Genomic DNA, 14,910 nt, shown 5'->3' on the forward strand with positions numbered 1-14,910 from the left:
ACGTTTACAATGTTTTTTGCTGAGATTGAGCTTGAAATATGAACAAAACCTCTCGGGATGCTTTTCCTTTAGTCTGTTTAAAGGAAACATGTTAAAATGTTCGGTTTTCTCATTTCCTTTTTCACACAGCTGTTAAAGGCAGGCTCATTTTAGGGTCTTTTTAAGTGATATTGGAGCCCAGTGGGTCACTATAGTACTGTACATCAGTCTAATAAGTTGACAATGTAGGATAAATGCTCACATTGTTGTTTTGATATTACGTTTAAAGACTTCTGCTTTTTCTTGCTTCTAGGCGGACGAGGCCCAGACGCAGATGCAAAGCCCCGGAGATTTGGTAAGACTGACCACACCACCTCCCTCCTTTTGCTCCTTTATTTTGGCCTAAATCCCCTTTGGATGTTAGTACAGTCATCTGTGGGAGCAGCAAGTGGATAAAAACAATACAAAGTGAGAGCCTTTAGTCACGCAAAGGAAAGTGACGCTAATTTTAATCCGTGACGGGCTTCATGTGTATGGAGTAGAGATGTCCGATAATGGCTTTTTTGCCCATATCCGATATTCCAATATTGTCCAACTCTTAATTACCGATACCGATATCAACCGATACCGATATATACAGTCGTGGAATTAACACATTATTATGCCTAATTTTGTTGTGATGCCGCGCTGGATGCATTAAACAATGTAACAAGGTTTTCCAAAATAAATCAACTCAAGTTATGGAAAAAAATGCCAACATGGCACTGCCATATTTATTATTGAAGTCACAAAGTGCATTATTTTTTTTAACATGCCTCAAAACAGCAGCTTGGCATTTGGGACATGCTCTCCCTGAGAGAGCATGAGGAGGTTGAGGTGGGCGGGGTTTGGGGGGGTAGCGGGGGGTGTATATCGTAGGTCCCGGAAGAGTTAGTGCTGCAAGGGGTTCTGGGTATTTGTTCTGTTGTGTTTATGTTGTGCTACGGTGCGGATGTTCTTCCGAAATGTGTTTGTCATTCTTGTTTGGTGTGGGTTCACAGTGTGGCGCATATTTGTAACAGTGTTAAAGTTGTTTATGCGGCCACCCTCAGTGTGACCTGTATGGCTGTTGACCAAGTATGCTTTGCATTCACTTGTGTGTGTAAAAAGCCGTAGATATTATGTGACTGAGCCGGCAGGCAAAGGCAGTGCCTTTAAGGTTTATTGGCGCTCTGTACTTCTCCCTACGTTCGTGTACACAGCTGCGTTTTTTTACTTTTTGAAACCGATACCGAAAAATTTGAAACCGATACCGATAATTTCCGATATTACATTTTAAAGCATCTCTAGTATGGAGTGTAGAGGTGGGAATTTTTGGGCACCTCACGATTCGGTTGTGATTCAGGAGCTACGATTTCATTAAAAATCGATTATTGATGCATCTGTTAATGCAGGTTTACATTTAAACGTTTATCACATGCAACCTTTAAAACAGTGCTTTTGTAACTAGAAACAGTTCAATTAATTCCCATCACATTTATTAAATTAATGGCAATGTGTGCAAAACTGGAACATAAGTGCCCTATAATAAAGGAGCTGCTCGGATCTATCAGTAACGTGGCTCGCAATTACATTACTTTATTTAAAATAAATACACTGATTGTCGATTATGGACGTTTATTAATCGATTTGTATAATCATCCATGTCCGAATTGCGATGCATCTAAAAAGCGATTATTTTCCCCACCTATGTGTTGGAATAATGCGCTCCATCGCTCCCGTCGCAGTATCAGTCAGAGGAGGGGGGAAAAAAATGATATTTGTAGGCTGTGGATGAGCTCGTCCGTCTGGCTGCTGATGCATGAGGCGAATGATAAATCATCTTTTTGTTTCTTCTCCGTCTTCATTGGCGGGGGGAAAAAGTCAGCGCAAGTCTTCTGTCGCCGAACACAAACTTTGAGAAAGACATCTGGGACATATACGGCGTAATTATCACCCCTCGTAAACACCTCAGAGGTGAAAATAAACAGTCTACGCTTGTGGATCTTTCCCTGCGGCAGCTGATTACTGTGGCGACCTCATGAACGCCGGCTTCCAGCAAAGCAAACGCCGCCATTGTTCCAGGAAGGGTCTCCGAAGTTTACACTTAGACGGGGTGAGGGGAAGTGCAAACCTTTTCCACTGAGGGCGGCATACAACGTTATGTAAAAACTGATTCATTATGTACATTAAAGATGTGAATCCACTGTAGGTAAATACCGTATTTTTTGGAGTGTAAGTCGTACCTGCCAAAAATGCATAATAAAGAAGGAAAAAAAACATATATAAGTCGCACTGGAGTATAAGTCGCATTTTTGGGGGAATTTTATTTGATAAAACCCAACACCAAGAATAGACATTTGAAAGGCAATTTAAAATAAATAAAGAATAGTGAACAACAGGCTGAATAAGTGTACGTTATATGAGGCATAAATAACCAACTGAGAACGTGCCTGGTATGTTAACGTAACATATTATGGTAAGAGTCATTCAAATAACTATAACATATAGAACATGCTATACGTTTACCAAACAATCTGTCACTCCTAATCGCTAAATCCCATGAAATCTTATACGTCTAGTCTCTTACGTGAATGAGCTAAATAATATTATTTGATATTTTACGGTAATGTGTTAATAATTTCACACATAAGTCGCTCCTGAGTATAAGTCGCACCCCGGCCAAACTATGAAAAAAACTGCGACTTATAGTCCGAAAAATACGGTATATGTTAAGCTATCATCTTAGCTTTTATAGATCGGTGGTACCCAATGTTCTTGAGCTCATTGACCGGTTCGCGGTCCTGCAGACCTCCGGCGGCACCGCCAGGTGGGGTGGTTTGTTGGCGTTGACATTTCAAGTTGCATTGTGTTTTAGGGGTTTATCTGTGTGTTTTGGACGTTGCTGCAAGTTTGTCTCCATCGACCATCGTAAAAAACTATTACAGTCTACATTAGGGGTGTGGGAAAAAATCTATTCGAATTCGAATCGCGATTCTCATGTTGTGCATTTCAGAATCGATTCTCATTTAAAAAAAAAAAATCTATTTTTTTATTTATTTATTTTTATTTATTTTTATTTATTTTTATTTATCCATCCATCCATCCATCCATTTTCTACCGCTTATTCCCTTTGGGGTCGCGGGGGGCGCTGGAGCCTATCTCAGCTACAATCGGGCGGAAGGCGGGGTACACCCTGGACAAGTCGCCACCTCATCGCAGGGCCAACACAGATAGACAGACAACATTCACACTCACATCCACACACTAGGGCCAATTTAGTGTTGCCAATCAACTTATTATTTATTTATTTATTTATTTTAATTTTTTTGAATTAATCAATCCAACAAAACAATACACAGCAATACCATAACAATGCAATCCAATTCCAAAACCAAACCCGACCCAGCAACACTGAGAACTGCAATAAACAGAGCAATTGAGAGGAGACACAGAACAAACCAAAAGTAGTGAAACAAAAATGAATACGATCAACAACAGTATCAATATTAGTTACAATTTCAACATAGCAGTGAATAAAAATCCCTCATTGACATTATCATTAGACATTTATAAAAATAAAAAAGAACAATAGTGTCACAGTGGCTTACACTTGCATCGCATCTCATAAGCTTGACAACACACTGTGTCCAATATTTTCACAAAGATAAAATAAGTCATATTTTTGGTTCATTTAATAGTTAAAACACATTTATATTATTGCAATCAGTTGATAAAACATTGTCCTTTACAATTATAAAAGCTTTTTACAAAAATCTACTACTCTGCTTGCATGTCAGCAGACTGGGGTAGATCCTGCTGAAATCCTATGTATTGAATCAATCGAGAATCGTTTTGAATCGGGAAAATCGATTTTGAATCGAATCGTGACCCCAAGAATCGATATTGAATCGAATCGTGGGACACCCAAAGATTCACAGCCTTTGTCTACATGTATCACACCAATCACTACATTATTATCACACCAAAATAAACTCACCTCAATGCAGAATCAGTCCTTGTTTCCCTTCAACTCATTTTACTAGTTTACACCGCACGCAATAATGGAGGAGGCTCAATGAGATGCCATAGTGTGACGCTTGGGCGGAAGTGGGAGTTATTTCAAAATAAGATACCCAGAAGACAAACTTAGTGGTGTGTCGTCAGTGATCATGATCATAAATTCATAAAAGTTACTTTTATTCTTAATTTACATTCCATAAATATATAACAGTATTCATCATATTCTCTTCATGTCACATTAGGCTCCAGTGCTGCTGTTTTTAAGTTAGATCTTTTATCCAATCAGAATTCAGCTAGCCTGTTGCCAGCGCTGTATGAATTCTGCCGGAGGCCTTCTGAATCAACATTAGCGGCGGTTGTGCGTTGTAAACGAACGGAGGACATTCAGTTAGCAGACAGTTGCGATAGCCGATCAGATCACAAGTTGTTGACAGTAGCCGTACATTGATACTCACTTGTCACTCCCAAGTATCCACTCAAACGTTGTGATTTACGAAAGCAGAAAGTCATCATATTCAACAATTGTGACAACGACTTTTTACTGTCAACTGAGTTTCGTTTTTTTAATGGTGTCTGCGGATTTTTTCAACGCAAAAAATGTGCCTTGGCTCAAAAAAGGTTGAAAAACACTGGGTTGAAGTGTACGTACGCCCTGAGATCGGTAGGTTGTGAGTTCAAACCCCGGCCGAGTCATACCAAAGACTATAAAAATGGGACCAGCGGAGAAATCAGCGGTACTCACTTTTTTAACCAACAAACAAATATAGCAAAATGTTGATTAGGTGGCAGATATACACTATTGCATACTTGCCAACCCTCCCGAATTTTCCGGGAGACTCCCGAAATTCAGCGCCTCTCCCGAAAAACTCCCGGGACAAATATTCTCCCGAAAATCTCCCGATTTTCAGCCGGAGCTGGAGGCCACGCCCCCTCCAGCTCCATGCGGACCTGAGTGAGGACAGCCTTTTTTCATGACGGGAGGACAACAGGGTGACAAGAACTAAATCATCCAGACTAGAGATAAATTGTATTATTATATTTATTTTACCAAAAATAAATATATTTATTAACTTAAAAAAAAAAAAAAAAACTAAATACAATTTTACTATATTTTGCTAAAAACATCAAAATTAATTGTATTTTTATTTGTATTTTTTTGTGACTCCTTATTACATCCAGCCATAGAATTATACATTAAAATAAACATATTTGAAATAATTGATTTTAAATTATCATAATAATTCATTTAAAATGACCATATTTAATGATTAAAATAATTGCTTGTTTATCAACAACTTTAGCATTTTATTCATTACATTTTGAAACTCTCAGAAGCCAAGTTATGTTATATTCCTTAATATTTATTTATTTATGCAAGTTTGAAGTATCAATTATCTAAACACAGTTTTGTTTGCATATTTTCAGGATAGATATATATATATATATATATATATATATGCAGAGGTGGGTAGAGTAGCCAGAAATTGTACTCAAGTAAGAGTACTGTTACTTTAGAGATTTATTACTCAAGTAAAAGTAAGGAGTAGTCACCCAAATATTTACTTGAGTAAAAGTAAAAAGTATGTTGTGAAAAAACTACTCAAGTACTGAGTAACCGATGAGTAACATACACACTCATATCATATCATATATATATATATATATATATATATATATATATATATATATATATATATATATATATATATATATATATATATATATATATATATATGTACATACATACATATACATTGATATATACAGTATATAATTTAAAAGTATTTATTTTGTTTACATGTTAAAGGTGTTTTAATGAATATACATGCATGTTTAACATATAGATTCCTTTCTTTAATGCAGACTAGAATATAAGTTGGTGTATTACCTGATTCTGATGACTTGCATTGATTGTAATCAGACAGTCGTGATGATAACGTCCACGTTTTCAAATGGAGGAGAAGAAAAGTTCCTCCTTTCTGTCTAATACCACATGAAAGTGGTGGGTTTTTGGCATCCTATTTGTCCAGCTTCCATATTCGTTTTTATACACTTTACAAGAAATATATTGGTGTCAAACTCCGTAGCTTGCTAGCTTGTTTACGCTGGCTTTCGGAGACTCTTGTTTTGAAAGCGCAGGCGCGATGGCGCGGTACTTTTATTGTGAAGACAGGAACGTCCTCATGTGCGGTCAGTCTTGAGGCTTTTGACGGTACGGTTTAAATAAAACAAGTATCTTTTTTCCTTCACACTTTTGATTGATTGATTGGAACTTTTATTATTAGATTGCACAGTACAGTACATATTCCGTACAATTGACCACTAAATGGTAACACCCCAATAAGTTTTTCAACTTGTTTAAGTCAGGTCATGTGACCACCTGGCTCTGTTTGATTGGTCCAACGTCACCAGTGACTGCATCTGATTGGTGGAACGAAGTGAAACGTCACCAGTAAGGCAGGCACTTTGAAGGTCTGTCTGACAGACCAAAACAAACAAAGCGTGCATTAACAGATCGATAAAAATTTGTAGCGAGTTGAATGTAGATAAAAGTAGCGGAGTAAAAGTAGCGTTCCTTCTCTATAAATATACTTAAGTAAAAGTAAAAGTATGTTGCATTAAAACTACTCTTAGAAGTACAATTTATCCCAAAAGTTACTCAAGTAGATGTAACGGAGTAAATGTAGCGCGTTACTACCCACCTCTGTATATATGTATGTATATGTATGAAATACTTGACTTGGTGAATTCTAGCTGTCAATATACTCCTCCCCTCTTAACCACGCCCCCAACCACGCCCCGCCCCACCCCCGACCACTCCCCCACACCCCACCTCCCAAAATCGGAGGTCTCAAGGTTGGCAAGTATGCTGTATTGCCAAAAGTATTTGGCCACCCATCCAAATGATCAGAATCAGGTGTCCTAATCCCTTGGCCCGGTGTATAAAATCAAGCACTTAGGCATGGAGACTGTTTCTACAAACATTTGTGAAAGAATGGGCCGCTCTCAGTGATTGCCACCGTGGAACTGTCATAGGATGCCACCTGTGCAACAAATCCAGTCGTGAAATTTCCTCGGTCCTAAATATTCCAAAGTCAACTTTATTATAAGAAAAGTGAATAGTTTGGGAACAACAGCAACTCAGCCACTAAGTGGTAGGCCATGTAAACTGACAGGAGGGGTCAGCGGATGCTGAAGCGCATAGTGCAAAGACTTTCTGCACAGTCAGTTGCTACAGAGCTTCAAACTTCATGTGACCTTCCAGTTAGCCCACGTACAGTACGCAGAGCGCTTCATGGAATGGGTTTCCATGGCTGAGCAGCATAATCTAAGCCATACATCACCGAGTCCAATGCAAAGCGTGGGATGCAGTAGTGTAAAACACGTCACCACTGGACTCTAGAGCAGTGGAGACACCTTCTCTGGAGTGATGAATCACGCTTTTCCATCGGGCAATCTGATGGACGAGTCTGGGTTTGGAGGTTGCCAGGAGAACGCTACATTTCGGACTGCATTGTGCCGAGTGTAAAATTTGGTGGCGGAGGAATTATGGTGTGGGGTTGTTTTTCAGGAGTTGGGCTTGGCCCCTTAGTTCCAGTGAAAGGAACTTTGAATGCTCCAGGGTACCAAAACATTTTGGACAATTCCATGGGATGGCACTTCAAGTTCATATGTGAGTAAAGGCAGGTGGCCAAATACTTTTGGCAATATAGTGTATATTAGCAAGGGCAATTTCAAGGAGGATATTTTAAGCGAAACTAGATCTTGTGAGACGAGGTCGGCCGACCCCGGAAAAGAGTTAAGCTGTCCTGGCGGTGAAATGGTTTGCCTGCCACTTCCACTCAAATCAACTAACTACGAGTGGTACCAATGGCTTTACAAATTGTGAGTTCAAATATACTTTTTCACATTCAATATGTTTTTTACAATAATTTTAGTTTTGACAGTACCACGTCCGATGCGGGTTTATTGATTTTGAAATGCGCCAAAAAAATTGCCCGTTTTGTACACAAGTGACACATCGAGGTGGTTCAATGCCCAGCAGTGCGCACGTGTGTTTCTGTATAGTGTTTTTCAAGCCGTGGTCATGTGGCGACACAAATGATTGTATTTCAAGAGGTATTTGTTGAAGTCGGAGTAAGCAAGACAAGGTGGGGAAATGCATGGCTCGCCACTGAATAAATGTCATTTCAAACAAATTTCTTCCGATCTGCGGGCCTGGGGTTTGGGACCACTAGTGTAGCTGACAAAGCATGTTAGTGTAAGTGTAATAATATCCAGTGGTACTTGCCTTTTTCTAAGTAATCCGTTCCAAAAGGTCAGACAAAAACTTAATTGTATCAAAATCGAAGCAATTTTTCCCATAGGAAATAATGTAAATCCAATGTTTCCAAAAATAAATACACATAGAACATTTTATAGAGAATAATTCTAGATGTACTTGAAATACACATAAATGATGAATGACATTTGATGAGCAGAGACGGAGAAGCGAAGTGGGAGAGCCACGCGGACGTCATCTTTCTACTTTGCTACAAGTTTTTTCTTGAATTCCATAGTGTTTCTCACCTTTTTTTTATCTAAGTGCTGCCACTCACAATTTTCTTTGACCCCATGGTGGATTATTTTACAGTCGTACTCAAAAAAAAAAAAAAAAAAAAAGAAGTACTGAAACAGTCACCAACATGTGGGATCCTTCCTATGTTAAAGTTAAAGTACCCATGATTGTCACACACACACACACACTAGGTGTGGCAAAATTATTCTCTGCATTTGACCCATCACCCTTGATCACCCCCTGGGAGGTGAGGGGAGCAGTGAGCAGCAGCGGTGGCCGCGCCCAGAATTCATTTTTGGTGATTCAACCCCCAATTCCAACCCTTGATGCTGAGTGCCAAGCAGGGAGGTAATGGGTCCCATTTTTATAGTCTTTGGTATGATTCGGCCGGGGTTTGAACTCACAACCTACCGATCTCAGGGCGTACGTACACTTTAACCCAGTGTTTTTCAACCTTTTTTGAGCCAAGGCACATTTTTTGCGTTGAAAAAATCCACAGACACCATTAAAAAAACGAAACTCAGTTGACAGTAAAAAGTCGTTGTCGCAATTGTTGGATATGATTTTAAACCATAACCAAGCATGCATCACTATAGCTCTTGTCTCAAAGTAGGTGTACTGTCACGACCTGTCACATCACCCCCTGACTTATTTGGAGATTATTGCTGTTTTTCTGTGTGTCGTGTTTTAGTTCTTGTCTTGCGCTCCTATTTTAATGGCTTTTTCTCTTTTTTTGGTATTTTCCTGTAGCAGTTTCATGTTTTCCTTTGAGCGATGTGTCCCGATGTGTAGCAAACAAGAAGATTTTAGTTGTTTTTATCCTTCTTTGTGGGGACATTGTTGATTGTCACGTCATGTTCGGATGTATTTTTTGGACGCCGTCTTTGCTCCATAGTAAGTCTTTGCTGTCATCCAGCATTCTGTTTTTGTTTACTTTGCAGCCAGTTCAGTTTTAGCTTCGTTTTGCATAGCCTTCCCTAAACTTCAATGCCTTTTCTTAGGGGCACTCACCTTTTCTTTATTTTTGGTTTAAGCATTAGATACCTTTTTACCTGCACGCTGCCTCCCGCTGTTTCCGACATCTACAAAGCAATTATCTACCGGCTGCCACCTACTGATATGGAAGAGTATTACACGGTTACTCTGCCGAGCTCTAGACAGCACCAACACATTTAACAACAACATCATTTTCAGACTGTAATTACTGGTTAGCAAAAAATATTTTTAACCCAAATAGGTGAAATTAGATAATCTCCCACAGCACACCAGACTGTATCTCACGGCACACTAGTGTGCCGCAGCACAGTGGTTGAAAAACACAAGGCCTGTACTCTATTCTGCAAAATGATACACTAGTTTGGTGTATCACGCACCCCTCTAAATAAAAAAGAGTGGTGTAAAAGAAAACCGATATACTACTGTATCTTAATCATTATGAAGTACACTGCAAAAACTGAAATATAAGTAAGATGAAATATCTCAAATAAGGGTGATATTTGCTTATTTTCTGTCTGATAAGATCATTCTTCTCACTAAGCAGATTTTATGTTAGTGTTTTTGTCCTAAATGATCTCAGTAAGATATTACAGCTTGTTGCTGAGATTTGATGACCTATATTGAATAAAACATGCTTGAAACTAGAATATCAACTGATGCAAAGCTGTCATCAACACTCACAAGTATAAAACTACTTTTTTAAAGTAATCATTTCTTACTTCAAGCATGAAAAAAAAAATCATGATGCCGAGCGCATATCATTATGTCAAAATAATGGCACTATCATTTGCTTAATTTAAGAATATTTTTTAACATATTGAGCAAAAAGGTCTCTTTTTTTTATACCAAGAAAAGTGCACTTGTTATTAGTGAGAATATACTTATTTTAAGGTATTTTTGAGTTCATTGAGGTTAGCTAATTCTACTTGTTTTGGAACGTCTTGACAAGCCAAATTTTCTTGTTCTATTGGCAGATAATTTTGCTTAGTTCAAATAAAATACCTCTAATTTTTGATTTTTTTTTCTTGTTTTTAAACACTGACTTTTTGCAGTGTAATTGCATTCTTACAATTTGTCAAGAGCCAAAAAAAAAAAGTTCCCCGTCCACACTTTGAACACCACTGCTCTTAAATAGTTATTTTAAGTTAAAAGGAAACACCAACCAAGTATCCCCTAAACACGAAACTCGCTTGTCATTTTCAAAAGAACATTCCCAGTATCCCTTTTATGGCAAAATGTGAAATGATTAAAGTGCAGGTATGATCACTTACAGGATGGTAATGGTGTTTCCAGCAGCACCTACCCTTGACAACAAAGAAATGATCAAACTCATCCGTCTGCCATGATAGCTCCATAATGGCACCATAACGCGAAACATTCAGCCGCATTGTTTATGCTATTAGTCACGCATAATAACAGCAAAGGCACGGTGTCAGGATGCGATCTGTCACACGCGCACACACACACACGGCCATCTGCATCACACTGCTAGCATGTGTTGGCATGACACAGCATTAACATGAGCTATACTACATCTGGTGTTAGGACATATAACGAAGGGGGGTGTGGTTCAAATCCTCAGAGGCACTTTTTTTTTGACAACTGATGAGTGAGAAGTTATACGTCCATGTGCGTGCATGCACGCTCTTCCTCGTGACATATCGAGCCGCCATTCGACAGACTCCCTCCCACCTTGCGCTAAGTGCACCTCCACGTTGCTGTCAACCAGTTGACACATGGTGTCGCCATGGCGCCTTGGGGTCTGGTGTCAAAAAGAAAGGAAAGAGAGGACTGTGAGGTTGCAGCTACGAAGTACGCTGAGGTTGCAGCTACGAAGTACCATGTTTGCACTGCAAAAAGTCAGTGTTCAAAAACAAGAATAAAAAATACAAAAATTAGGGGTATTTTATTTGAACCGGGCAAAATGATCTGCCAAAGAACAAGAAAATTTGTCAACTTTCCAAAACAAGTAAAATTAGCTAACCTCAATGAACCCAAAAATACCTTAAAATAAGTATATTCTCACTAACAACAACTGTACTACTATATGAGTACGTATTTTCTATTGTTTCATTGAAAATAAAACAGCAAAGTCCATTTGGCTGTCATCTGTTTTAATATGAGACACAAATGGATCAAAGTCATGATTTTTTTTTCATGCTTGAAATAAGACCCCGAAGGGAATAAGCGGTAGAAAATGGATGGATGGATGGATGGAAATAAGAAATTATTACTTTGCAGGCATGTGATTTTTCCGTCTAAAGTCGGAATTCCGTCTTTTTTAATCTCGGGGGGGAAAAAAAACATTATCTCCCGTTTTTCCGTTTTTTTTCCCGACCCTAAATCAAGATTCGAGACGTAGTTTACATTACGCCGTAGTTGATTGGTCGATATGTTCCTTGTGACCAATCAGGACATCTGTTATGAATCAGTGATCTGATTCATAACATAACATCATTTGAGGATAATAGAGGTTGAGTTGATTGAGCAAAAAAAAATGGTTTGATATCAATAAGTTATCATTAAATGATAAGAAAACTAAATTTATGGTGTTTAGTGGTGCAAGGACAAAACGTGAAGTAAAATTAAAATTAAATCGAGTGGAAATTGATAGAGTATATGAAACTAAATTCTTGGGAATAATAATTGATCATAAATTATGTTGGAAACCGCATATTGAATATATAAAGGGAAAAATATCCAAATCCATTGCCATTCTTTATAAAGTAAGACACATGCTGAATAAGAAATGTCTGCATATGTTATATTATTCTTTTATTTTTCCATATTTAACATATTATGTTGAAGTTTGGGGAAATGTTTATAGAACAAACATAGACCCAATAATTAAACTTCAAAAAAGGGTCATTAGAATAATACACAAAGCGTGCTACTATGAACATACCAATCCATTATTTTTAAGTTCTAATGTGTTAACATTTTCAGATATTGTGTTTTTAAAAACAATGGAAATGATGTTTCGAGTAAAGAACAACAGCCTTCCAGCTTGTATTCTTAGGTTATTTCAATTAAGAGGAGAAAACCATAATTTACGGGGGATATTGATTTTTGAAATAGGTAAAGCAAGAATGAATATTAAATACAAATGTATTTCAGTTTTAGGAGTTAAATGGTGGAACAAGCTCAGTGATGAGTTGAAGACATGCACTTCTTTGTTAAGGTTTAAGAAAACATTGAAAGGTGAGATAATTGAAAATTATAAAATATAGTAACAATTACTTTCATCCCATTGATTTTTATTTTTTATTTTTTTTTACATTGATGTTCCAGGTAATCTTATTTTCAGTGAAGATATAGGATAGGCAAATATAAGCTTTGGCTTCAGCCTATTCCTTTTTCGGTCATGCTTTTTCTTTTCTTTTCCTTTTGTGTGTAAATGTGTATGATTGTTATACTGTATATGTATAGTCTGTACTCTTTAACTGGTCACACAAAATGGTTAATGGTTGATGGTTGATTATATGACCGAAATAAACTTATTTCATTCATTCATAATGGTTATTACCGCCATTTTCCATATGTAAACGATGTCGGTTCTCGAGAGAAAGGACGCTTTCCGAGTAAAAGAAATTGATAAACATGTCAAAAATAAGTTTCGATGGGACTGGATGGAAAGGGAAATCACTGATACTGTTGGGAAGAAGGAAGTTACGACTTTGTTTGGTGATTTTATTCGGAAAATCGATCGTCCTGGAAAGGTTTTGTGCACGTGGTGTCATGATAATATTGACTATGGATCACGAGGTTTCAAGGCTTTGGAAGTACATGCGAAACGCCAAAAACATATGAAACAACTTGAAGCAAGGTATGTTCTATTAATGATGTTTTCATGTCTTTAAACACTAAAATATTTTCTTCAAATGGTGCTGTCTTTGTTAATTTTAGCATGTTTAATTGGTGAAAAACCAGGAGCTTCGGGGGGTGTCGCCCCCCTTGTCCCCACTGGACCTGGCCTTCGTCCCCCAGACCCCCGGAAATTTTTTCAGTCTTTTTCATTGTGGTCAAATCACATGCCTGCTTTGAAAAAGCAGTTTTATACTTGTGAGTGTTGATGACACAGCTTTGCAACTGTTGATATTCTAGTTCCAAGTAGGGCTGGGCGATATATCGATATGCGCGATATATCATGGGTTTGTCTCTGTGCGATATAGAAAATGACTATATCGTGATAATCGAGTATGCGTCCTCACGCAGTTGCTTTTAGCTGCTGGCATTACACTACAGGCTCTCCTCGCTCTTTCCTGTCTCTCCTCACAGACAGCAAGCGCACCTTCTTACACACGTCACATACTGTCACGACATACGTCACATACGTATATGCCCTCGCGCAGCAAAGAGGTAGCAGCATGGCTAACGTTAGCTGTGATGCTAGCGGTAATACGAGAGAAAGAAGGTGCGAATCTGGTAACAAATGAAGGAATAATTAGTTCCCCCAAAAACAGCAGGGGGTCCATCGTCTGGCGGTGGTTTGGCTTCATGTGGGAATATGTCAAACAGACAACCGTAATTTGTCAAGTGCGGGGCGAAAGCGTTGCCATAAAAAGTAGCATTACTGCTAATATGTAGCATCATTTGAAAAGTCACCTGCTAGAGAATGAACAGTGCTTACTCCGCATGTCAACATCTCTGTTCGGTCCCACACCATCAAAATGCCGAGGCAAACATTTCCAGATCAACACCGTATGAAAAAAATAGTGATTTTTTTTTAGTTGTGATTTCCTTCTCTGCATGAAAGTAGCATATATTAATGCAGTATGAAGAAGAATATTTTAATGTAGACACATAGAATCATCATACTGCTGTGATTATATGCATCAAGTGTTCATTCAAGGCTAAGGCAAAATATCGAGATATATATTGTGTATCGCGATATGGCCTTAAAATATCGCGATATTAAAAAAAATAAATATCGCCCAGCCCTACTTTCAAGCATGTTTTACTCAATATAGGTCATCAAATCTCAGCAACAAGCTGTAATATCTTACTGAGATAATTTAGGACCAAAATCCTTAAAACAAGTAAAACACTAACATAAAATCTGCTTAGTGATTTTTTTTTTTTTTTCATGCTTGAAGTAAGAAATTATTACTTTAAAAAAGCAGTTTTATACTTGTGAGTGTTGATGCTTTGCATCAGTTGATATTCTAGTTTCAAGCATGTTTTATTCAATATAGGTCATGAAATCTCAGCAACAGATCATTTAGGACCAAAACCCTTAAAACAAGTAAAACACTAACATAAAATCTGCTTAGTGAGAAGAATTATCTTATCAGACAGAAAATAAGCAAATATCACCCTTATTTGAGATATTTAAT

At 37.9% G+C, this 14,910-nt stretch overlaps 1 protein-coding gene across 4 annotated transcripts in view; it reads left to right on the forward strand.

Moving 5' to 3' along the window:
- The window catches only part of pard3ab (par-3 family cell polarity regulator alpha, b), a 427,849-nt gene that overhangs the window by 223,908 nt on the left and 189,031 nt on the right, over positions 1-14,910 (forward strand). For all 4 annotated transcript variants that reach the window (XM_061979076.2, XM_061979077.2, XM_061979075.2 and 1 more), the window contains one exon: positions 293-334. In XM_061979076.2, the coding sequence (XP_061835060.1) occupies positions 293-334 (42 nt within the window). The remainder of the gene's footprint in view (positions 1-292; positions 335-14,910) is intronic.

The sequence above is a fragment of the Nerophis lumbriciformis genome, linkage group LG19, assembly GCF_033978685.3.
Source record: "Nerophis lumbriciformis linkage group LG19, RoL_Nlum_v2.1, whole genome shotgun sequence".
Taxonomy (NCBI): domain Eukaryota; kingdom Metazoa; phylum Chordata; class Actinopteri; order Syngnathiformes; family Syngnathidae; genus Nerophis; species Nerophis lumbriciformis.